Genomic DNA, 19909 nt, shown 5'->3' with positions numbered 1-19909 from the left:
TGATGTGGGAAGAGAGGTTAGATATGATTAAATTAGATTAGATTAGAAGATCAGCTCCATGAATAGACTTGCATAATGTGAATTGATATATCTGTTCATCATTCAAAGCAGTATAATGAGACTGTGGGGTTACTTGTTCATTAAAATCCATCGATTCATTTAATAAATTGGATTTAAACGATTACAGTATGTATCGCAGCACCACATCACACACATATGGCAGCATTGGTGTGAAACCGCCGAGGGAGAGGCACTTGTAGCACATGAAGCACACATACACCCCCCACACCATCTAGCATTTTGCTAACATTTTCCTTTTCCTCTGCTGTCGTTCACATTAGCAAAGCACACTTTAGCAGCGAGACCCCGGCTAATAGGTTCAGACATCTCCTCGACACAAGGACTCTGTAAGACAACTGATTATTATCACTGAACACTGGCTTTTAAATGAAAGTAATACACCTTGAATAGGTCATCAGCATCGTAAGACTACAGGCTTAGGGGGGCTGTTAGACCGAATGTTATTCATTATGTTCATTATTGTTTGGGTATTTTTTTGGGGCTTGTAGTGCCGTGTGTGGCGTCACAGACCTTCATCACTGTGAGAAAATGTCAGCTATCATTAGCTTAAGATAATTGCAGGCCAGAGTTTCACACAGAGTCTCTCGTCTTCATTTTAGATGAATGAGAGAAAGTGTGGGCCGGAGTATGAACGCTGACAGGATGATCGTCATCTCTTACACTCAGCTACGTCTGAGTTTGACCTTTCACAAAGACAGCATGGACACACACGATTAGTCTCATCTAAATGAAGTTTCTATGTCACTACGAACCACATTACATCACAACTTCTCTCTCTCTCTGACTTGTTTTCTCTGTTTTCTTAACCTACAGTCTGGTCTTTTTTGTGCTTTGTGTTCTCCACAGTTTGCTCTTGTTTTGTTCATATCATGAAAAGCCCACCTTTTCCGTGCTTGTGCTCATATATTTGGGTATCTGGAGTGCCTACAAACCACAAACTGTGAAATAAGACAACCACAGTCAGTTTTTTGTGGGCTGCCTCGATCGGAAAACATGTGATTCAACAAACCATTCAGATTTGGCTCCCCTTCCTATGTCACATGCAGATTCATTAGAATATATCGCCCATAACTTGAGAACTACCTTTGCAAAGGTGAACCATATTGAGCCAATCAGAGCAGACTGGGCTTTTTCAGGAGGGGGGGCTCAAAGAGACAGGCAGTAAAACGGAGCGCTTCATACAGGTATATTCAGACAGACAGTATGATACAAATAATGTGTTTCTTGAACATTAAAGGACCAATTGGTAACAATTAGGGGGATCTACTGGCAGAAATGGAATATGATATTCGCTCCTCTCCACGGAGTCCGCCATGTTGCACCGCCATGTTTCTACAGTAGCCCAGAACGGACAAACCAAACTCTGTTAACTTTTCCTGCTTGGGGCCGGAGTCGATAATGTTACTCGTTGCCATCACCGCAGCTCTCTCTCTTGCTTCACCACTCACCTCCCTCCTACACACACACTCTACGCACTGCTGACTCTGCTCCAAATGACCTACACTACTCTTACAACAACTGGCTCTAGAGAGGGCCATTCTTTGCGTTTTTGCGTCAGCCACCGTAGTTCTGCTACACGCTTGGCACACGGGAGAGCGTTCAATTTGTTGCAATCTGCAATCTCGCTGTTTAGATACTGCCAAATCCTAAACACTGCTCCTTTAAAGCATGTAAACATCTGCTAGTAGAAACACAAAATACCAGTATGAATCCGGAAATGAGCATGATGTGTCCCCTTTAAAAGATGTCATTAATATACTGTGCTCTGGAATACAGTTGTATGTTTTAATGCTTTGGCTGTCTGTTTGGGTCTCTTGAAAGACCCAGATGGAGCATCACTGGTCAAGTATTAACTGAAGTGGCCATATTGTGAATATCTCTCCATACAGACAACAAGAGCCACACACAAACAACCAATCTTCGGTGGGAATGAAACTATTGTGCCTGCCGAAATAATGGAAACACCAAAATTATAGCATCAAATGTAAAAGAACTAAATTATTTTCTGATCTGATTATATGATTATCTTTGTGTGCTTGAGTTTAACAAACCTAGTGTTACCAACTAACTGATTACAGACAGTTTTTTCCAGACTGAATATAAAGATAGAAAGACTCTGAAGTTACTAATTGAGTTAGTTGTTTAGCTTTATCAATCTATCCGCTATCAACTGTTGCTTTAGAAAGACAGATCACAAAATCTTTTCCATGATTCCTCTATTAATGACAGAGAAGGCCACAATCACTATGATACACATCGGGTATTAACAGTAGTCCAGCATCAGTGCTGTCAGAAAACAGTTCCTCTCCTGTCAGCATTTGCTCTGAGGCAGAGGTCTACTGACGTTATAGAGACCTGTACCTCACAGGGGACTGAAGCTCCAATCACAAGCCGGCTTCTCTAACCTTTAAACCACTATACTGCCCTGTGATCCCTCACTGGCTTCCCACTCACAAACACAGCAAGTTGTTTCTGAATGCCTGATGGAGCCTGAAGCTCCTGCTGTTGGGAACTGAATCCAGGTCATTGCAGGGGGTCTGCGTGTGTCCTTGTTTAAAGCTGAAGTAGGCGAGATTGGAGGTAAATATGATTTTAAAACGTTTTTTTTATAAAACGGTCGCTATATCGTGACAGTAGTACATGAAACAGGTAATTTGAAAAAAATCATGTGCCTCTGTGTCCTCCGGTGCTCCTAATGACATCTGCAAGATTTCAGAGACCGAAGAAAAACAAGCAGTAAGAGCTGATCTGAGGTCTGCTGTCCAGCTGCTGTCTATGAGAGCCGGCTGTCAATCACTCGTGAATTCTGACCAAACGGTCAAACTAGGCAGCGCCGATCAATTATGAATCAATATTATGTTATGTTAATGCCTATTTCTCACCTCAAATGTTTTCAGAATCATCTTGTAGTGCACAGTTTAGCTGTAAAATGAGGAAGTTTGTGACGCCGACGCCATTGTGAAATCTGGTGAAGGAACGCCAAGTTCTGGTCAAATGACCGGAGCACAGCCAATAGGAACACTCTCTCAACGAAATGACCTGTGATTGGTCAAAGTTGAAAAGTCAAAAGTAGATTTTTAAAAATCTGAAAACAGAGCCATGAGGAGGTGCAGAAGTCTAGTTATCTCTCAGAACACTTGGATTACAATAGGCTGAAAGGTTATTATGGAGTTTTTGCCCAATGATGCCAAAAATATACTGCCTACTGCCACTTTAATGTATCATCCCTTACAAAATAAGCACATGGGAAATATTAGATTAATTTCACATATGAAATTTCTATTTAAAAAAACACAAATGTGCTTGTGTGTATTTATCATGTCACTATTGTGTGTATTTATCAGGAACAATAAGGTTAATTTTCATCTGTCCAAATGTTTAAAGGTGCTCTATAAATATTTAACATTGTACAACGATTTATCAGATGTGAAATATGTTGTTTGCTTGATGTTTTATTTCAATATTTGTCGTGTTAGCTTCATTTCTTTCACAAGTGCCATTATAATGTAATAACTGCACCTTACAATGAAACCAAACAATATTAGCCTATGTATGCAATTTGGCAGGTTAACATGACTTTTAACGAAATTATACACAGTTATTATTAGTTCCTACACAGCCAAGCATATGCAGGCTAAGTGTCCTAGTACTGGTGAGAATGAGAGGTTTTCACATGATTAAATTGACTGTAAGTCCTCACGACTCAGTGTTTGTCAGGGATCATCTGATGTAGGCCTGTCTGTCTGTCTGTCTGTCTATCTGCCTGCCTGTCTGTCTGTCTGCCTGTCTGTCTGCCTGTCTGTCTGTCTATCTGCCTGCCTGTCTGTCTGTGCTGCTATAAAAGCTGCCTCCTCTCACGCAGCGCTGTTATTCCCTCCTCTGCTTCAGGAAACACAGTTTAAACCGAGAGACGCTCTTCATCATGTCGGTGGCTCTGCGCACTCAGCTGCTCCTCTTCCTCATCTCCCTCTCATCCAGGATGGGGCTCAGTCGCTACATTGAGGTAAGACTGTTGATTGTTAATTAATAATAATACAAAAAAAACATTAAAGTCAAACAGGTTAAACTGATGTCTATAAAGTTTCTGCGACAGCAGCTGGAACCTAAAGTTTGAGGTATATATATTTCTGTTATGTTTTAATCAGGACAACGAAGCTGCGGATGGATTATATTCTCTGCTCAGTTTGGACCAGAAGAGAGAATCAGAAGATTTTATTTTTCGCCGACCTCTCAGTAAGTGCTGCAGTAAACAGTGGCTTTATTCACTAGCTGACTGGCAAACCACAAGTGAACACTTAAAAATAATTAAAAGTATGTTAAGTGATGAATTTAAAGCATTCAGTGCTGAGATGTTCATTGCATTCTAGTGTCCAGGCTGGTACTGTTTCAAAACCCCATCCATCAATCAGTCAATTATTCCCTTAATCAATCCCTACATCTTTATTGTACATAATACTGCACCTGCAGTAATATAGGACACTCATTTAGTATTTGGATGTAGTAAGAGCACACAGCAAAATGTCAGAAATGTCAGAAATTAACACAGTGTCAATGTTTTATGAAAGTCTATTTCTAGCAGAATTAATGAACACTCCCCAGAGCCATATCAGCTCTTCAGTTTGAGCAGAAAAAGCAACTCTCCAATCAACACTTATGAACACTTGAAGACTTGTGTTTGACCATAACGCTGATAACCATCACACTGTGACCAGATCATGACTAATTTTTGAAGATCTCATTAAATCCTTGATGTTTACAGGTGTCAAAAGCTGAAAGTGTTGTCTGTGAATCCCCTCTCTGTCATTAGGAATGAGTAATGAGTGTATGTGTCATTTGTAGGATGTTTGGACATGGTGGCCAGTGACGGATACTTCACCTTCGTGGCGTCTCAACCACAGCTGGCCTGTGCTGCTTTCATCATCGCCGAGCCCAGTGAGGTCATCAGCCTGGAGCTGTCTGACGTCAACATCGACTGCAGCGCCGGAGACTTCATCAAGGTTGGCTCCACTCACCCACAAAGTGACACCCACACATCCCCTAGCCCCCTTTGTGGGTGGAAGACAGGAAGTTCATGGCTTTTTGCAATTTAAATTCTATTTCATCTTCCTCTGTTTGATTAAAATGGTGCCAAACAGGGTGAAGGCAGTGTTTAAGGGCCAAACACCCCACTGGATCCTCTATACATTGGTCACATTACTCAGAGCAAGTGTGGGAAGGCTTTAGTTGTGCAGCCAAGCCTGCCAGTTATATTGCAGTTTCATTTCATGTGGGCCGAAATGGTAAAAGCCATGGCAGAAAGAAACTTTATAACACTGAGTGGGGTTACAGGCTGGGTTGATCTGCACAGATCAGTCCCTTTTAGCAGAAGAAAGATGCCCAACAAACAAACAAACAGCCCACATCTTTATTTTCGTACACACTATCTGCATAAATGAGATTTAATTTAATGCAATAAATTCATGTTGGATTATGTAATTCAATATACTGCACAACACAGTAGTGTTAAACTGTATTGGACTGATAGCCTTAGAAAAGACACCTAAACTAAAGTAATGTTGCCTTATCTTAACTTATTTTTTTCTATTTAAAGACTACTAAAGTATCTTGAATCTGCTGTTAAATAATGTTTAATAAAAAAACACATGGGACGCTGCTACACACTCTCACAAAATGTATTTGATTTGTGTACATAGACACGCATTTCCCCTTTTTTTGTGACACTCAGCAAGACTTTCAACAACATCGTTTTTTCCTGCCTTTTCCTACAAATGTCCAGCAACATGTGACACATGTCTCAATTTCCGCTCCAGTCTTTTCAAAATAAATGTACTTAGTTAGGTTTAGGAATAGATCGATTTGGTTAGGCTTAGGCAACAAAATTACTTAATTAGGTTTAGGAAAAGATCGCGGCAGTTACACAACAGGAACTACTTTGTTAGGTTTAGGAAAAGATCGTGGTTTGGCTTAAAATAATTCTGGAAGTGCTGTGAGTACGGAAGTTACGTGACAAATAAATCAACATTGACTTCTAGTTTCACACATGACACAAACACCGGTCTCCTCGGCTCCACCACGACCTCCTCCCTATGTGTCGTTTGCTGCTCTTTATACTTCCCTGTTCACAATCACGTGGATTACATAAGAACTGATTTCATGCAGACCATCACAGAAAAAATTGGGAAATTCGTGTCTATGTACACAAATCAATACATTAAATTTCGTGACTATTTCATGAACTGCTGTGCGACTGGGCTGGACACTAGCGTATTGATCAACTAATTAATTTTACAGCAAAGCTGATGTACTTTTTTATATTTCACGTCAGCAACCACATGTTCATCCTATGTCAAATTTAGCTAAACACATTTTCCAGCTGCCCGATCCCCATCATGTTCACATCCTACTTTATGTACACAGAAAAAGTCCCACTAATGGTATTTTTGTGTCTCCTTTAACGGTCTTCCTTCACAAAATTGCTATGTCATACTTAGCTTAACACTTTCTACAATTTCCTATTCTAACTATTAAGATAATTGTTATTGTCAATGATTACTCCATATTGTGTCTGCAAAGGGGCAGTGAAGTGGTGCTGGAATAACTAATCTATGGATCATTTTTGGCTCCCAACACTTTACTGATGATTCCGTCAAGTAACATAAAGAATATGTTGTACTGAAATAAAGAAACTATGATTTTCCTCCTACAGATGTTTGACGGCTGGGTCCTGAAGGGGGAGAGGTTCCCCAGCAGGCAGGACCACCAGCTCCCTCTACACCAGCGCTACACGGACTACTGCTCCTCCTCGGCACCAGGAGCCACGAGCCGATCCTCCCAGAACGTCGCCATGGTCTTTTTTCGCATTCAAAACCCCGACAGTGGCTTCACCCTCTCTGTCAAAAAGCTACACAACCCCTTCCGTGAGTCCTGCTGCACGTCCTTGAAGTCACTTGAGGGCTAAAAAGACTAAAAGCAAAATAAACAGAAACAACATCCAAAAATAAATAAATTTAACAACAAAAAAACAAAAAATCATAAGAAAAAAAAATTAAACTAGCTCCAAGGCCTTGCATCTTGTGTTGTTTATTTTTTGTTTTAAAAGCAGGGCTAGACACGTGTGTGCATGCATGTGTGCTCTTCCTGGACATTTGCGCCTGGTCGAGCATTAATCAAGGCCGAGAGCGACAGGAAGAGATTGAATGAGAGGCATGCACCTGTTTTCCAGCTGCTTGACAAACACGGTGTTAACACTGTGTCAAGCAACATAACAATCACAGTGTGGCTGTAAGACAAAGACGGACAGAGAAAGAGTACTGACACAAAAAAAGGGAGTTTGAATGGATTATCTGTAAAACAGCATAAATCTCAGGCCAGTTTGTGAGGTTTTATTCATATGTTGACCATTAACTGCAGCTGTCCACAACACTGGTCCTTTGTTTCATCTGATCCCAAGTCAACAAGGTGACGCCAGTTGGCTAAAACTGGCCATAAAACGGCATATCTCTGCAACAATGTGATATACTTATATCACATAAATTAGCAACAGCAAAAATGCCCTTCAACATGTGCAGACTCTAATTAATAACAAATATTTCACCTGATTTTGACAAGATTTATCAAAAATAAAAGTCGATTTTACTTATATTCATTCTGCTCCTTTGTATGTGAGTGACAGTTACCAACCTACACATTGCACAACAGTTAAGAAGTCATTAATCTTCAAATCTTGCAGAACAAATAACACTCGATAAGATTTATTGTAACATTCTCGCCTCAGCTTTGATTGGCGCGGCTTCTTCGCCACAAAACTGTTTCTAAATTAACAACATGCCCGCCGGAGTAAACTGTTCCGACTCCTGTTGGTGCCCGTTTAGTCTACCATACTGTTATCAATTCAAAGTTCATTATTTTCTTATCTTTGTCATCAGAACTGTAATTGGATTTCCATGCTCAGCCCTAATTGTGTCCCCTCCCCGCAGTCAGCCTTGATCATGTCCAATTTGTGACATGAGGTGTCAGTAATGAGTTTCTCTCCTCCTGTGTGTGTGTGTGTGTGCGTGTGTTTGTGTGCAGCCTGTAACATCATGTCTCAGAGTCCAGAGGGCAGCTTCACCATGGTGATGCCACACCAGCACAGGAACTGCAGCTTCTCCATCATCTACCCCGTGGAGATCCGACTGACAGATCTCAGCCTGGGGCACGCCAAAAGCAATGAGCTCACCCCAAAGGTGAGACACACACACACACACACACACACACGCACACACACACACACACACACACACACACACAAACATTACCCTTTTTCTGTTAAAGAAACCTCTCATTGATGTTTGTCTTTGTATCAGCCACACTAATCAGATGAACTTTATGCTATTACAGCTTGAAACAGTCTTATTTCCATTTAGTAAAGGTCACAATTAAGATCTATCAGGCTCCAGTCAAATCTGACTCCATTTACTTAAGCATGAACCCTAATCAGAGGGGAAACACTTGTTCAAGTAGCCTGGTTCCAGACCTTTTAATGGCTTAGTAGGCATGAGAAGTAGGATGTCATCTTCCCATATATCTAACTACCTAAATATCGTCATGAAAATAGCATCAGAAAAAAAAGCATATAAGAGATCGGTGCAGCTGTACAGGTTTTTTGTCGACTGAAGTGAAACAAAATGACATAATCAGTCTGATTACTATCACGTTGTAGTTCCAGTATAATCTGGATCATGATCATATCATCATTGGTTTATGTAGAGTCCTTATTTTGAAATAGCTTGTGCATGGTGAGCATTATGCGGGAACGTTATTTACAAGTATTTCGGTATTTACATTTTTTTTTCTGAATTACTGTATTCAGCGGTGGGCAACTCCAGGTCTGAGAAGTGAAGCCAATGCGGAAGTGCTTTAAACTTGCATTCTTTCAAATAGCCAGCAGGGGGCGACCCCTCTGGTTGTCTGATTGCATAGAAGTCTATTAGAAAATGAGCCTACTTCTCACTTGATTTATCACCTCAGTAAACATTGTAAACATGAGTTTATGGTCTCAATCTCTAGTTTCAAGTCTTCTTCAATACATCATGATGTTCATTTAATAAGTTATGGTCCCATTTAGAGTCAAATAGATGATAAAGCAGGGTATGCTTTAGGGCGTCCGGTCTGGGAGTTGTCTGTGTTTTCGTCTTACAACTTTAACCCTTTCACAGTGTGTTTTCAGTTCATGAAAGTTAATTATAACCTTTTTGGTCGCCTAGAAATGTCTCAACGTTCGGTTGTACTTAGCTCCACCCTCTCGTGTCACTTCTGGTTGCAAAAGACCAACATGGCGATGGCCAAATACCAAGATGGCGACAGCCAAAATGCCGAACTCAAGGCTTCAAAAAACAGCAGTCCATAAACCAATGGGTGACGTCACAATGACTATGTCCACTTCTTATAAACAGTCTATGGTATTCACTTAATTATTAATTTAAAGTGTTTTCATAAATACTCATTAAGTAAGGTGACTTTATAGTGACCCTAATACATTTTAAATATTACAATTTTATTCATTGATGTAAGATTTTTGTATATTTTCCTAATCTTAAAGGAATAGTTCAACATTTTGGAAATATGCTTATTTGCTTTCTTTCTCTTTCTGTATCCGTTAAATGTGAAGCTACAGCCAGGAGAGCGTATAGTTTAGCGCAAAGACTTGAAGCAGAGGAAAAACAGCTAGCCTGTATCTGTCTGCCTTCTGACTCTAGCTACATATTTTATGTTACCACGTGAGAGTTGTATCCATCTTCTTATCTAACTCTTGGCAAGAAAGTGAATACACATATTTCCCAAAATGTCAAATTATTCCTTTGACAAATTAACTTTATTTTTAGAGAGTTGTCCTAAATCAATGTTCTGTTTGGCAAATAGTGTGCAGACCCACACTGGTGTTTGAGTGATTCTGTGTTGTTGAGCTCTAACAGGTGCAACAAAGTCTAATTAGACGTCCAAGACAAAAGGTCTCATTAGGCAAAGTGAAAACACCTGTGTGAGCGCACAGTGGCTTTGTAGGAGCTTCGACCAGCTGCTCTCATGAGCAAAACCCAGCATGAAACATTACAGTTTGTAACTGAATGTCTGATAAATATGTTGGGCAGCTTCTGATGTTTAATGTAAATCAGTTTAAATTGTGGAAAAGGAAGATGCTCGAGTCAAATGTGACAATGTGTAAGGGGTCGCTTCTGCCGTGTCGAGTCTGCAGCTCCCCTCTGCTTTACGGAGCTTTAACGCAGCTCATTGTTAAATGGTAAATATTCACCTAATGGTTCAAAGGCAGTTATGAAAACTTTCAGTAATAAACAGCATATGAAATCCAAATCTGTCTTTAAGTTGGAGAAAGACAGAAATGATGTAAATCATGTTGATAAAAGACTGAACCAAACAAAATGACTCCTGAAGATGTTGGCAGCTGGTCTGACACTGGCTGCCAGACTGCTGACATTATGATAAACTGCAAGTACTGCGTTTGCTGAGCCAAATACAATAATCTGACATTTGTAATCAAATGTTGAGGAAAGTTGTAAGTGTAAGGTGATTTGTATAAACAGTTTTAAAGGCAAACAGCTGCATGTAATCATGTTTTATGTAAAAAAAAAGTATGTGAGGGAGAGCATGGATAGAAAATACGATGGACCGACATTAGGAGTGGATTCTTGTAAACAAACACTTTACTTTCAGTATTTCTCACCAACACATTGAGACCTGACAAATGTGTTGAATGTATTTTCATGCTGCTGCACCAGTGACACCCATGGACGAAGGCATTGTGATTTCAGGTTGTCCGTCCGTCCCCCCCTTGTTGAAGCGATATCTCAGCAACGCATGGAGGGAATTTCTCAAATTTGGCACAAACATCCACTTGGACTCAAGGATGAACTGATTAGATTTTGGTGGTCCAAGGTCACTGGAAAAAACATGTTTTTGGCCATAACTCAAGAATTCTGACCATTTCACACAAAGGTCTAACAGGATAAAATTATGAAGTGATGATATTTAGGACAAACATGGATGTAAACTGCACCTTGACTGGTTGGCGGAGGCACACAACCGTGAGGCGGTAATTCTAGTCCTCATTACAAACAAAACCGGGACCTGCTCATCAACACATTGCTCCCTAGCGCCCCGGGTGGTCAAAAATTCCGCAGGTGACCTTTAGTATGGCATTTTAATATGCAGAGTTAATGAGTTAACTGTTTGCTTTAGCTGCACCTCATCACCAGAATATGTTGTTGTTTATTTCTTTCTACAGAGGCAGATGTGGGCGGGCTGTTCGGGGTCAGGTGACTATGTGGAGCTACTAGGGGGGAATGGAGTGGACACCTCTATGATGTTCCCTGTAGCGGACCTCTGTTTCTCCCTCACTGGGCTCGGTGAGTCTGACACCGTTCTCTGTCCCTCCACTGACAATCTGTCATTTTCACTGTAACGGCAGGAAATCTGACTTCTTGTACTGGACAATGACTCTATTCTACTCTACTCTACTCTACTCTACTACACTCTACTCTACTCTACTCTACTCTACTCTACTCTACTCTACTCTACTCTACTGTACTGTACTGTACTATACTATACTATACTATACTATACTATACTATACTATACTATACTGTACTATACTGTACTGTACTATACTATACTATACTATACTATTATACTTTACTACACTATACTATACTGTACTGTATTATACTATACTATTATACTACTATACTATACTATACTTTACTATATTATACTATTATACTATACTATACTATACTATATTATACTATTATACTATACTATACTATACTGTACTGTCCTATACTATACTATACTATACTTTACTATATTATACTATTATACTATTATACTATACTGTACTATATTATACTATACTATACTAGACTATACTGTACTGTACTGTACTGTACTATACTATACTATACTATTATACTATACTGTACTGTACTGTACTGTACTGTACTGTACTATACTATACTATTTTACTATACTATACTATACTAGACTATTACACTATACTAGACTATACTAGACTTTACTATACTGTACTGTACTGTGCTATACTATATTATACTATACTATTATACTACTGTACTTTACTATACTATAATATACTATGCTACTAAGTGATTCAAGACCTCTCCGCGACATACTATACTATATATATTTGCTATGCTATGCTATGCTACGCTCACTATTTTTTGTTTTAACTAATATTGTTTCCCTGAAAATTACCCTGATTTTTTTAACAGTTTGGCACATTTCACCATGTGTATTAGCATAACATTTAAACTAATTTCTAGCTGCATATTATGATCAAACACATCAAACCACAGTGTTACAGCAGCAGGGTCCTCTCATGGTGAGGACAGTTCAGAATGTGCTTCCAATAATGATGATGCTGCAGATTAGTCCTTCAAAATGATTAAATAAAAGACCATCCCTCATGGTAAAATATTTGTAATGCAAATTGTATTTCACAACTTGATTTTCACCTAATTTTAGTATTAGAAAAATAAACACCAATACACTCCCATATTTTCTGGGGAAAAAAATCCACAAATGGATCAAGGATCTTTTATTAACACTGGAATGAGCAATTCCTACATTTTGACTTACAATATGCTATAACATACATCTATACTATATCATACTATCTTTATTGGTTTACCGTGATCTGGGTGGATTGATGCACTTCACACACCGAACAGATACACATACACTTGCCATAGCCAGGCTACGAAGGGCTGGCTAGAGAACAAGAACGCTCTACATGCGGTCCAGTGTAAATTATCTGTTTTTCTCTCTGGCCCTTCAGCCCAGATGAAGATCGGTTGTGATAACTCGGTGGTGAGGCTGGTGTCCAGTGGGAACTATATCAACCGTGTTTCCTTCCAGTACCGACTACTGGAACAGCGTGAGCTCCCCAAGACCCGGGAAAACGCTCTGGAAAACTTCTGCTCTGTGGAATGAGATCACACACACACACACACACACACACACACACAATCACACAGTCATCCGTCTCTCTGTAAATACACCAGTTTGACTAATGCCGTCAATACATATTTTGTATTGTTTTTGCCAAATATTTTATTTAGAGTACTAATTATGTTGGCTTTGATCACAGAATATTTATTTGAATTGAATCGAATTCGTGGAGGATTTAATCATTTTCTTTTTAGTCGTTTGTCAAGAAAATCTGTGACACATTATATTTCTTGGCACCAGCATTAATTTTAAACCTTCCTTCAGTTTATATCGGTTTCAGTATTCTTCGGGAGGTTTTACATCTGTGCTGTCTCTTGTGTTTATAATGCCTTGACAATTTAAAAATAAATATGACTTGCATGATAAAGCACATTTTTAATGTTCTGCTTTTGTGAGTCACTCTGTTTTTATGAGCGTTCTTCCATTTCATTATAGAAGTGCATGCTCACTTGGTGTTTGTTTTATTGGTATGCTTCTGCAGGATCCATCCATTCTACCCATAGACACAGATCTGAGAACGTGGGAATGTTCTTTAGTCTAGTCCAGCGCTAAATACGCAACGTATTCTCATACAATGGCTCGTATGATATCTTACGAAAGAGTTATTCCTCCTTTTTCATACATTGTTTTCCTACGAATGTGCAGCAACACGTGTCAATTTCCGCTCGTTACATGCATACAGTCTTTTCAAAATAAACTTCCGTCTTCAGGTTTAGGCAAGAAACTACTTAGTTAGGTTTAGGAAAAGATCGAATTGGTTAGATTTAGGCAAGAAAGCTACTTAGTTAGGTTTAGGAAAAGATTGGCTTGGTTAGGTTAAGGCAACAAAACTACTTAGTTAGGTTTTGGGAAAGATTGTGGTTTGGCTTAAAATAACTCTGGAAGTGGCGTTACTTAAGTACAGAAGTTATGTGACAAATAAATCCAAGATGACTTCGGGTTTCACACGGGACACAAACATCGGTATCCTGGGCAAAAGTTTGGTATTGTCTTTGCCTTTGTCCGTCACTCTTTGTCCCCTTCCCGCCGTCCGAGCGCACTGGTAAATAACGTGAAACCACACCCCTGTGCCAATTACTGGAGGTGATATTAACCAAAAAGAATGTGTGCAGCCTAAACACAGACTAAATACACATTTTGGCTCCTACAATGATGATCGTAATCATAGTCATGTTTTTTTTTTTTTAAAAAGAAAGGAAGGAGAAGAAAGAGGGGCGAATAAGTTGGTCACCTTGACGACATATAAATAAACAAACAGGAAACAGAAAAGCACTCAAGAATAGTTGTTTGTATTTAAGCAGACAAACAACAACAACAACAACTAAAGAGCAGACAGACATAGAACAGAGACATAAAAAAAATATAACAATAATAATAATTCCTTCTTTAACTGTGTAAGATAGCCCTGTGATAGACCGGTGACCTGTCCAGGGTGTACCCCGCCTTCGCCCAATGTCAGCTGGGATCCCCTTCCCCCACCCCCCCCCCAACCCAATCCTGAATAGGATAAGCGGTTAAAGATAATGGATGGATGAACTACTGTATGTAAGACGGGGTATATGGGTAAGGGGTGGGATTGTAATATAAAGATGATAATAGTAATGGGGTGGTATTTAGCACCCCAGCAGATTGAGGTCAGATATGAGAAATGTTGTTTGAATTCCATGATTTGATTATTATGTTTGGCAGAGACTAGCTCTAGTGATATATGTTCTGAGAGGAGGTTCAGCCATTGTTTTATGGAGAGCAGGTGTCTGGATTTCCGGTTGAGGAGAATAGTTTTCTTGGCGAGAGTAAAGATGTATTGCTTGTTATTATCAATTCTGACAGGTCACAGAGAAATGAGAAGATAGTGGAATATTACATTCCAGAAACTCTGAAAGTTTAGTTGTAGCCTCTTTCCAAAAACTTTGAAACAGAGGGGCTGGGGCAGGACCAGAAGGCATGTATGTAATTGTCGTGGTTGCCAAGTTCACACTGTGTGCAGTACTGTGAATCCCATTGCGTGCATTTTGTGGTCTGTGTGAAGTGTGTGGTCTACTGTATTGGATCAGTTGTAGATTAATATTTCTGGACATTTGAAAGGTGGATTTACAGATTTGTGTCCAGAAGTTGTTATCTGAATTGATATTGAGGTCCTTTTCCTACTTTCCTATTGGTAATGATATAGTGGGGTCTGATGTAGATAAGATTTTATAAAGTTTGGAGAGTCATTTCGGGGTATTTGTAGTGATATTTTTTTTATTAATGGAGATGTACTCAGTTAGGGTTATTAATTATTTTGATTTTTGCTTTGGTAGAGTTCCTTATTTGGATATAGCCTGCTGTAAACACTGTTCTTTGCCTATGCTGCATTTATCTTAACTGTTTGAAGGATGATAGCAAGTTATTTGTAAAGAGATAGTGGAGGTGCGCTAGACAGGAGATTCAAATCTTGTTTGTTTTTTTACCCAGGCCGGCGACACCACATTGGTCCAGACTGGAATATCTCAGCAACTATTGGATTGGAATTATATTTTGTACGGACAGGACGAATTTTAATGACTTTAGTAATCCCCTGACTTTTCCTCTAGTGCCACCATAAAGTTGACATTTGTGATTTTAACACTTTTATCTCTACAATAATTGGATGGATTGCCATGACATGTGGTACAGACATTCATGTCCCCCTCAGGATAAATTGTAATAACTTAACTTTTCATCTAACAAAATCATCAGGTCCACATTTTTATTGGTCCAATACTTTGTTTTATGACCAAATAACTGCAAAACTACCGACATTCCCGTCAGCCTCAACTGCACTTTGTGTTTAGTGCTAATTAGCAAATCTTGTCAGGCCTACACACAACACTAAGATGGCGAATGTGGTAAACATTATACCTGCTGAACATCAACATGTTTGCATTGCCATTGTGAGCATGTTAGCACACTAACATTTGCATGTAGCTCAAAGCACAACAGCCTCACAGAGCCGCTAGCATGGCTGTGGACTTTTGCTGCCCTTCATCAGCAGTGAATGGTTTTGATAAATACTATATGGTATGGTAAAATCACTAATGTCATACTGCTATTTGGACATTGAGTAGGTGACCTTGCCAATGAAGAGTATGTTTCTGTGGCTGATGCTATAAAGTGAGTTGCTTCCACAGTGTTAACACATAAATATTCATGCACAAACACCTTAAACCAAGACCCCAGAAGAATAAAGTCTAATCATAGATCAAACGCTTTCAGTGTGGTCATAGATGATGTCATTGCTATACCCTGCAATGACACATGTGTGTACATGTACAATGTAAATGCGTAAGTGTATTCCAGTGTATTAAAATATTTCCTTGGCAATCAGTATTAAGCAATGACGCATGCATTTCTCTTCGTTTTTGTAATCCAATCTGTTCCAGAGACAAACTCTGAAATAGCCTTCATAGTGGCTGATCATGGCTCAAAAATCATAATTAAAAAGGCTTAATACCGAGAGCACAGAATAATACGCCACAATGTTCTAAAACTGTGAGAATACAGGTTTGCTTGTGACCCCACTCCATCACGGCCCTAATCTCTCACACACTGTACTGCTGTGGATCCTCAGTCTGAATGAATGTGCAGCTCTTAATGGGATTATCCCACAAGCCTCAGTGCTCTTATTCCCCTCGACTTCCCTCTAACTGGCTCGCTTTTGATCTCCTCCTTACGTGGAATTAATCTCAAACCTGCTCAACCGTGATGATTCAATTAACCAGCGGATGTCTTTTTTTCGCTCGATGTGTTGCAATTTTCAGTCTTCATTAGGGAATGGAACGCACTTTGGATGCCATCAAAAGAGATAACGTCTGATTATTTGTTTCTAGCACTGGGCACAGCAGTCTTGAATACTCTGTGATGTATTTATAGTGGCCTGTGATTGTGGACTGGAAATTTGTTTGTCACTTTTCGGACCAAAAGGGGTCATAAGTTCTCGTGGATGAGATGTGACCCTGTACAGAAAGAGACATGCTTGCGTTATTAATAACACTGAAGTAACAGAAAGAGGAAATTATGTTTATTTAAGATATTATTCACACTGGACTGGTTAGTGAATTCTTCTGTTGCTGCTACTTGTGTAGCAATTATTCTTTCTCTCCCTTTCTTTTCCCAAAGAGCTGTTCTCCATCAGCGTATTGTGATTGTTTGCTTTGGGCTATCATAAAAATGAATTTACATTATGGTGACATTAAAGTGGCACATGCTACAAGACGTTTCGTAGGGGATTCATTCAGTTTTTGCTCTTAGAGGAAGGTCCCTTATTGCTTGTCCTCAACATCTCACCCTTGTATGACAGTGCCAGATGCATGGTAAGGTGGGATACACCGGTACATTTGTTGAACAAATTGAATAGCAATGATAAAACTGTTTTTGGACAAGTTGCAAAGCAAGATTCCCCTGATTAAAGAGGGAGAGAGTATTTTTGGGACATTTTAAGCCTTTATTATAGACAGTAGAGAGATGACAGGAAGTGAGAGAGAGAGAGTTGCAAGAAAACTGGACTTCATTGTGTGCATGATGGGCATCTTAACCCTGAAGCCACAGGGGCACCATTACAGGTTTTTATACCATGGTCTGGGTGAATAATCAATTCTGATTGGCTGCATGGTGTCCGATAATTCCTGATAATGGACACCTACTACTGTTTGTTCACGTTGCTAAATGAAGTGCTGGCTACAAAAATATCTGAATATGTGTTTTCAGTGGCATGAGCAGTACAACTCCAGATGTTGTTATTGTAAAAATCAGGCTTTTTACAACCTGGATCATATTTTCATAGTTTTGGGGGTTGTTTTTTTTTGGTTACGATAACATTTTATACACCAACTTATTTTGTGGACTACTTAAGGAAGCAATATAATCCATCTGTAATGAATGCTTACTAAAATATCAGGGATACTGTGGAGATTACAAAAATTTTCAATGAAATTACTGCAAATGTGTGGATCTGTTACTTACTAGGAATGACTTTTAACACTTCCATATTTATTTACTTGTGTGACATGATTGATAGAATTATTTCAGCTCAATTCAATTAATTCTGTTAATGTTTGTGACTGTTTGGGATCCTTGCTATTGATATACCAAAACAAACTGAACCTTAAAAAAATCTGAAGTGATAATTATAAAGAGCTTTCCAACGATGCAAAATACAATGCCAATTAGCAATTGTAACAACAGAGAAATAATCGACCAAACACAAATTTCCAAACTTTTTTTTCTGAGTTTAGATACGTTTAATAGGACTGTCCCTTTTGAAGAATGATAGAACTGTTTCCTCACATGAGTATAGATTTGCTTTTAGAATAACATCAGCTGTAGCTCATCAAGAAATGGTAATGATGGGAGAAATAAACTCCCTCTCTATAATTTTGGTGATCTACAGCATCTGCGGTTTGCAAACATACAACAGATCAAATTTGATTTGCTACAATCCAGCAAAAATAACAAAATCAAAATGTTTAAAGAAAAATCAAGCATCGTGATCCTTTTACTGGACAGCTTGACTCATGTTGGAAGTTGGAGAGACCGGCAGCAAATAAACCCCCCGCTGATATATAAATATATGCATTTTACATGCCTGATGGAAAGAGCAATGATTACTTCACAGCAAAACAAATAAAGATTGTAAGCATTTACATTCATAAATGAGCATTCATTGGCGTAAACACACGTGTGTTTATTGCTCAACATATTAGCTACCAGTTTATATGTGACCTCAGCTCTGTGCCTCTTTAAAGAGCATTAACTCAATCTACTTCACAAATTAACATCAGCAACTGACCCCAGAGCAAACAGATCACAACAAATTACATACGGTACATTTTCCCATACGCTACTTATACAGTATATGTAATGTATCAGAGTCTGTTATGACTTACTATCTTAGAAAATGTAGTTGTACTGAACTGCATGTGCTCAGAATCATTTTGGGGATTCTCAGCAGTTATATATAAACAATAACAATAATAGAAAATATGTCACATTTATCAATTTGATACAGCTCAGTTAATTGGCAACATGACAGTAATTGAGTGTCGGAATTTGCAGCTCTCTTTTCTCTTTGACGTGACTCATAGAAAGGACTGTATTTTTGACAGTGATTCAATTCTTAATTAGTAATATAGATTAAGAGTTCATTTAAAGTATGATGTTAAAATCAGTTTTTTAATGTATGTTTATGGATGGATTTTCACATTAATACATATTTTACTTCCTGTTGTTGATGACATGAAGCAATATTAACCACAAACATCAGAGAGTGACATACTCGAGTGCTGTGAACTGATACGGTTTACACACAGCCACAGAGGAGTTATGTTCTGAAACTGGAGTGATTGCATAATGGTTAAACCCCAGTTGTTTTGTTTGGCCTTTTATTTTGCAAACCACATTACCTCAAGAGCGACTGAACAAAGGAATGTAAGTTTATTTGTATGCAGTCAGTCACTGTGTAATAAACCACTTTGAATAGAGAGCAGAGGTGATAATCAGCTGGGTGTGGTCTTGATCTGCTCTTTCACAATAGCACACCAGGTCAGTTGGTCATTTCTCGGCTATGACTTCACTTTCAGAAATGTCCATTAATTATATAATTACAATAAAATTACCCCAGTAAATCAAACTGTGACCCCTGGCTGCCACTGGGTTGTACACTTTAAATAATTGGTCTGCAGCTTTTAATGTAGCATTTTGTTATTTTAGTTAGTCATAGGTTTTATTTTGTACTCAACTAGATTATGATTACATTTGCCTGATTTATGTACAGGCAAAATTCAGTGCA

At 38.9% G+C, this 19909-nt stretch overlaps 1 protein-coding gene across 1 annotated transcript; it reads left to right on the top strand.

Moving 5' to 3' along the window:
• Positions 1-3929: 3929 nt before the first annotated feature.
• On the top strand, positions 3930-13476 carry LOC119492628 (corticotropin-releasing factor-binding protein-like). Its single transcript, XM_037777203.1, has 7 exons — positions 3930-4084; positions 4227-4314; positions 4921-5078; positions 6788-6998; positions 8152-8306; positions 11360-11480; positions 12932-13476. Exons 1-7 carry the CDS (start codon positions 4004-4006, stop codon positions 13084-13086), a joined length of 969 nt encoding a protein of 322 aa, XP_037633131.1. The 5' UTR covers positions 3930-4003; the 3' UTR covers positions 13087-13476.
• Positions 13477-19909: the final 6433 nt, after the last annotated feature.

Source organism: Sebastes umbrosus, chromosome 8 (assembly GCF_015220745.1).
Source record: "Sebastes umbrosus isolate fSebUmb1 chromosome 8, fSebUmb1.pri, whole genome shotgun sequence".
NCBI classification, from domain to species: domain Eukaryota; kingdom Metazoa; phylum Chordata; class Actinopteri; order Perciformes; family Sebastidae; genus Sebastes; species Sebastes umbrosus.
Note: the sequence above shows the minus strand (reverse complement) of the source record. Positions and strands in the feature narration are given on the sequence as shown.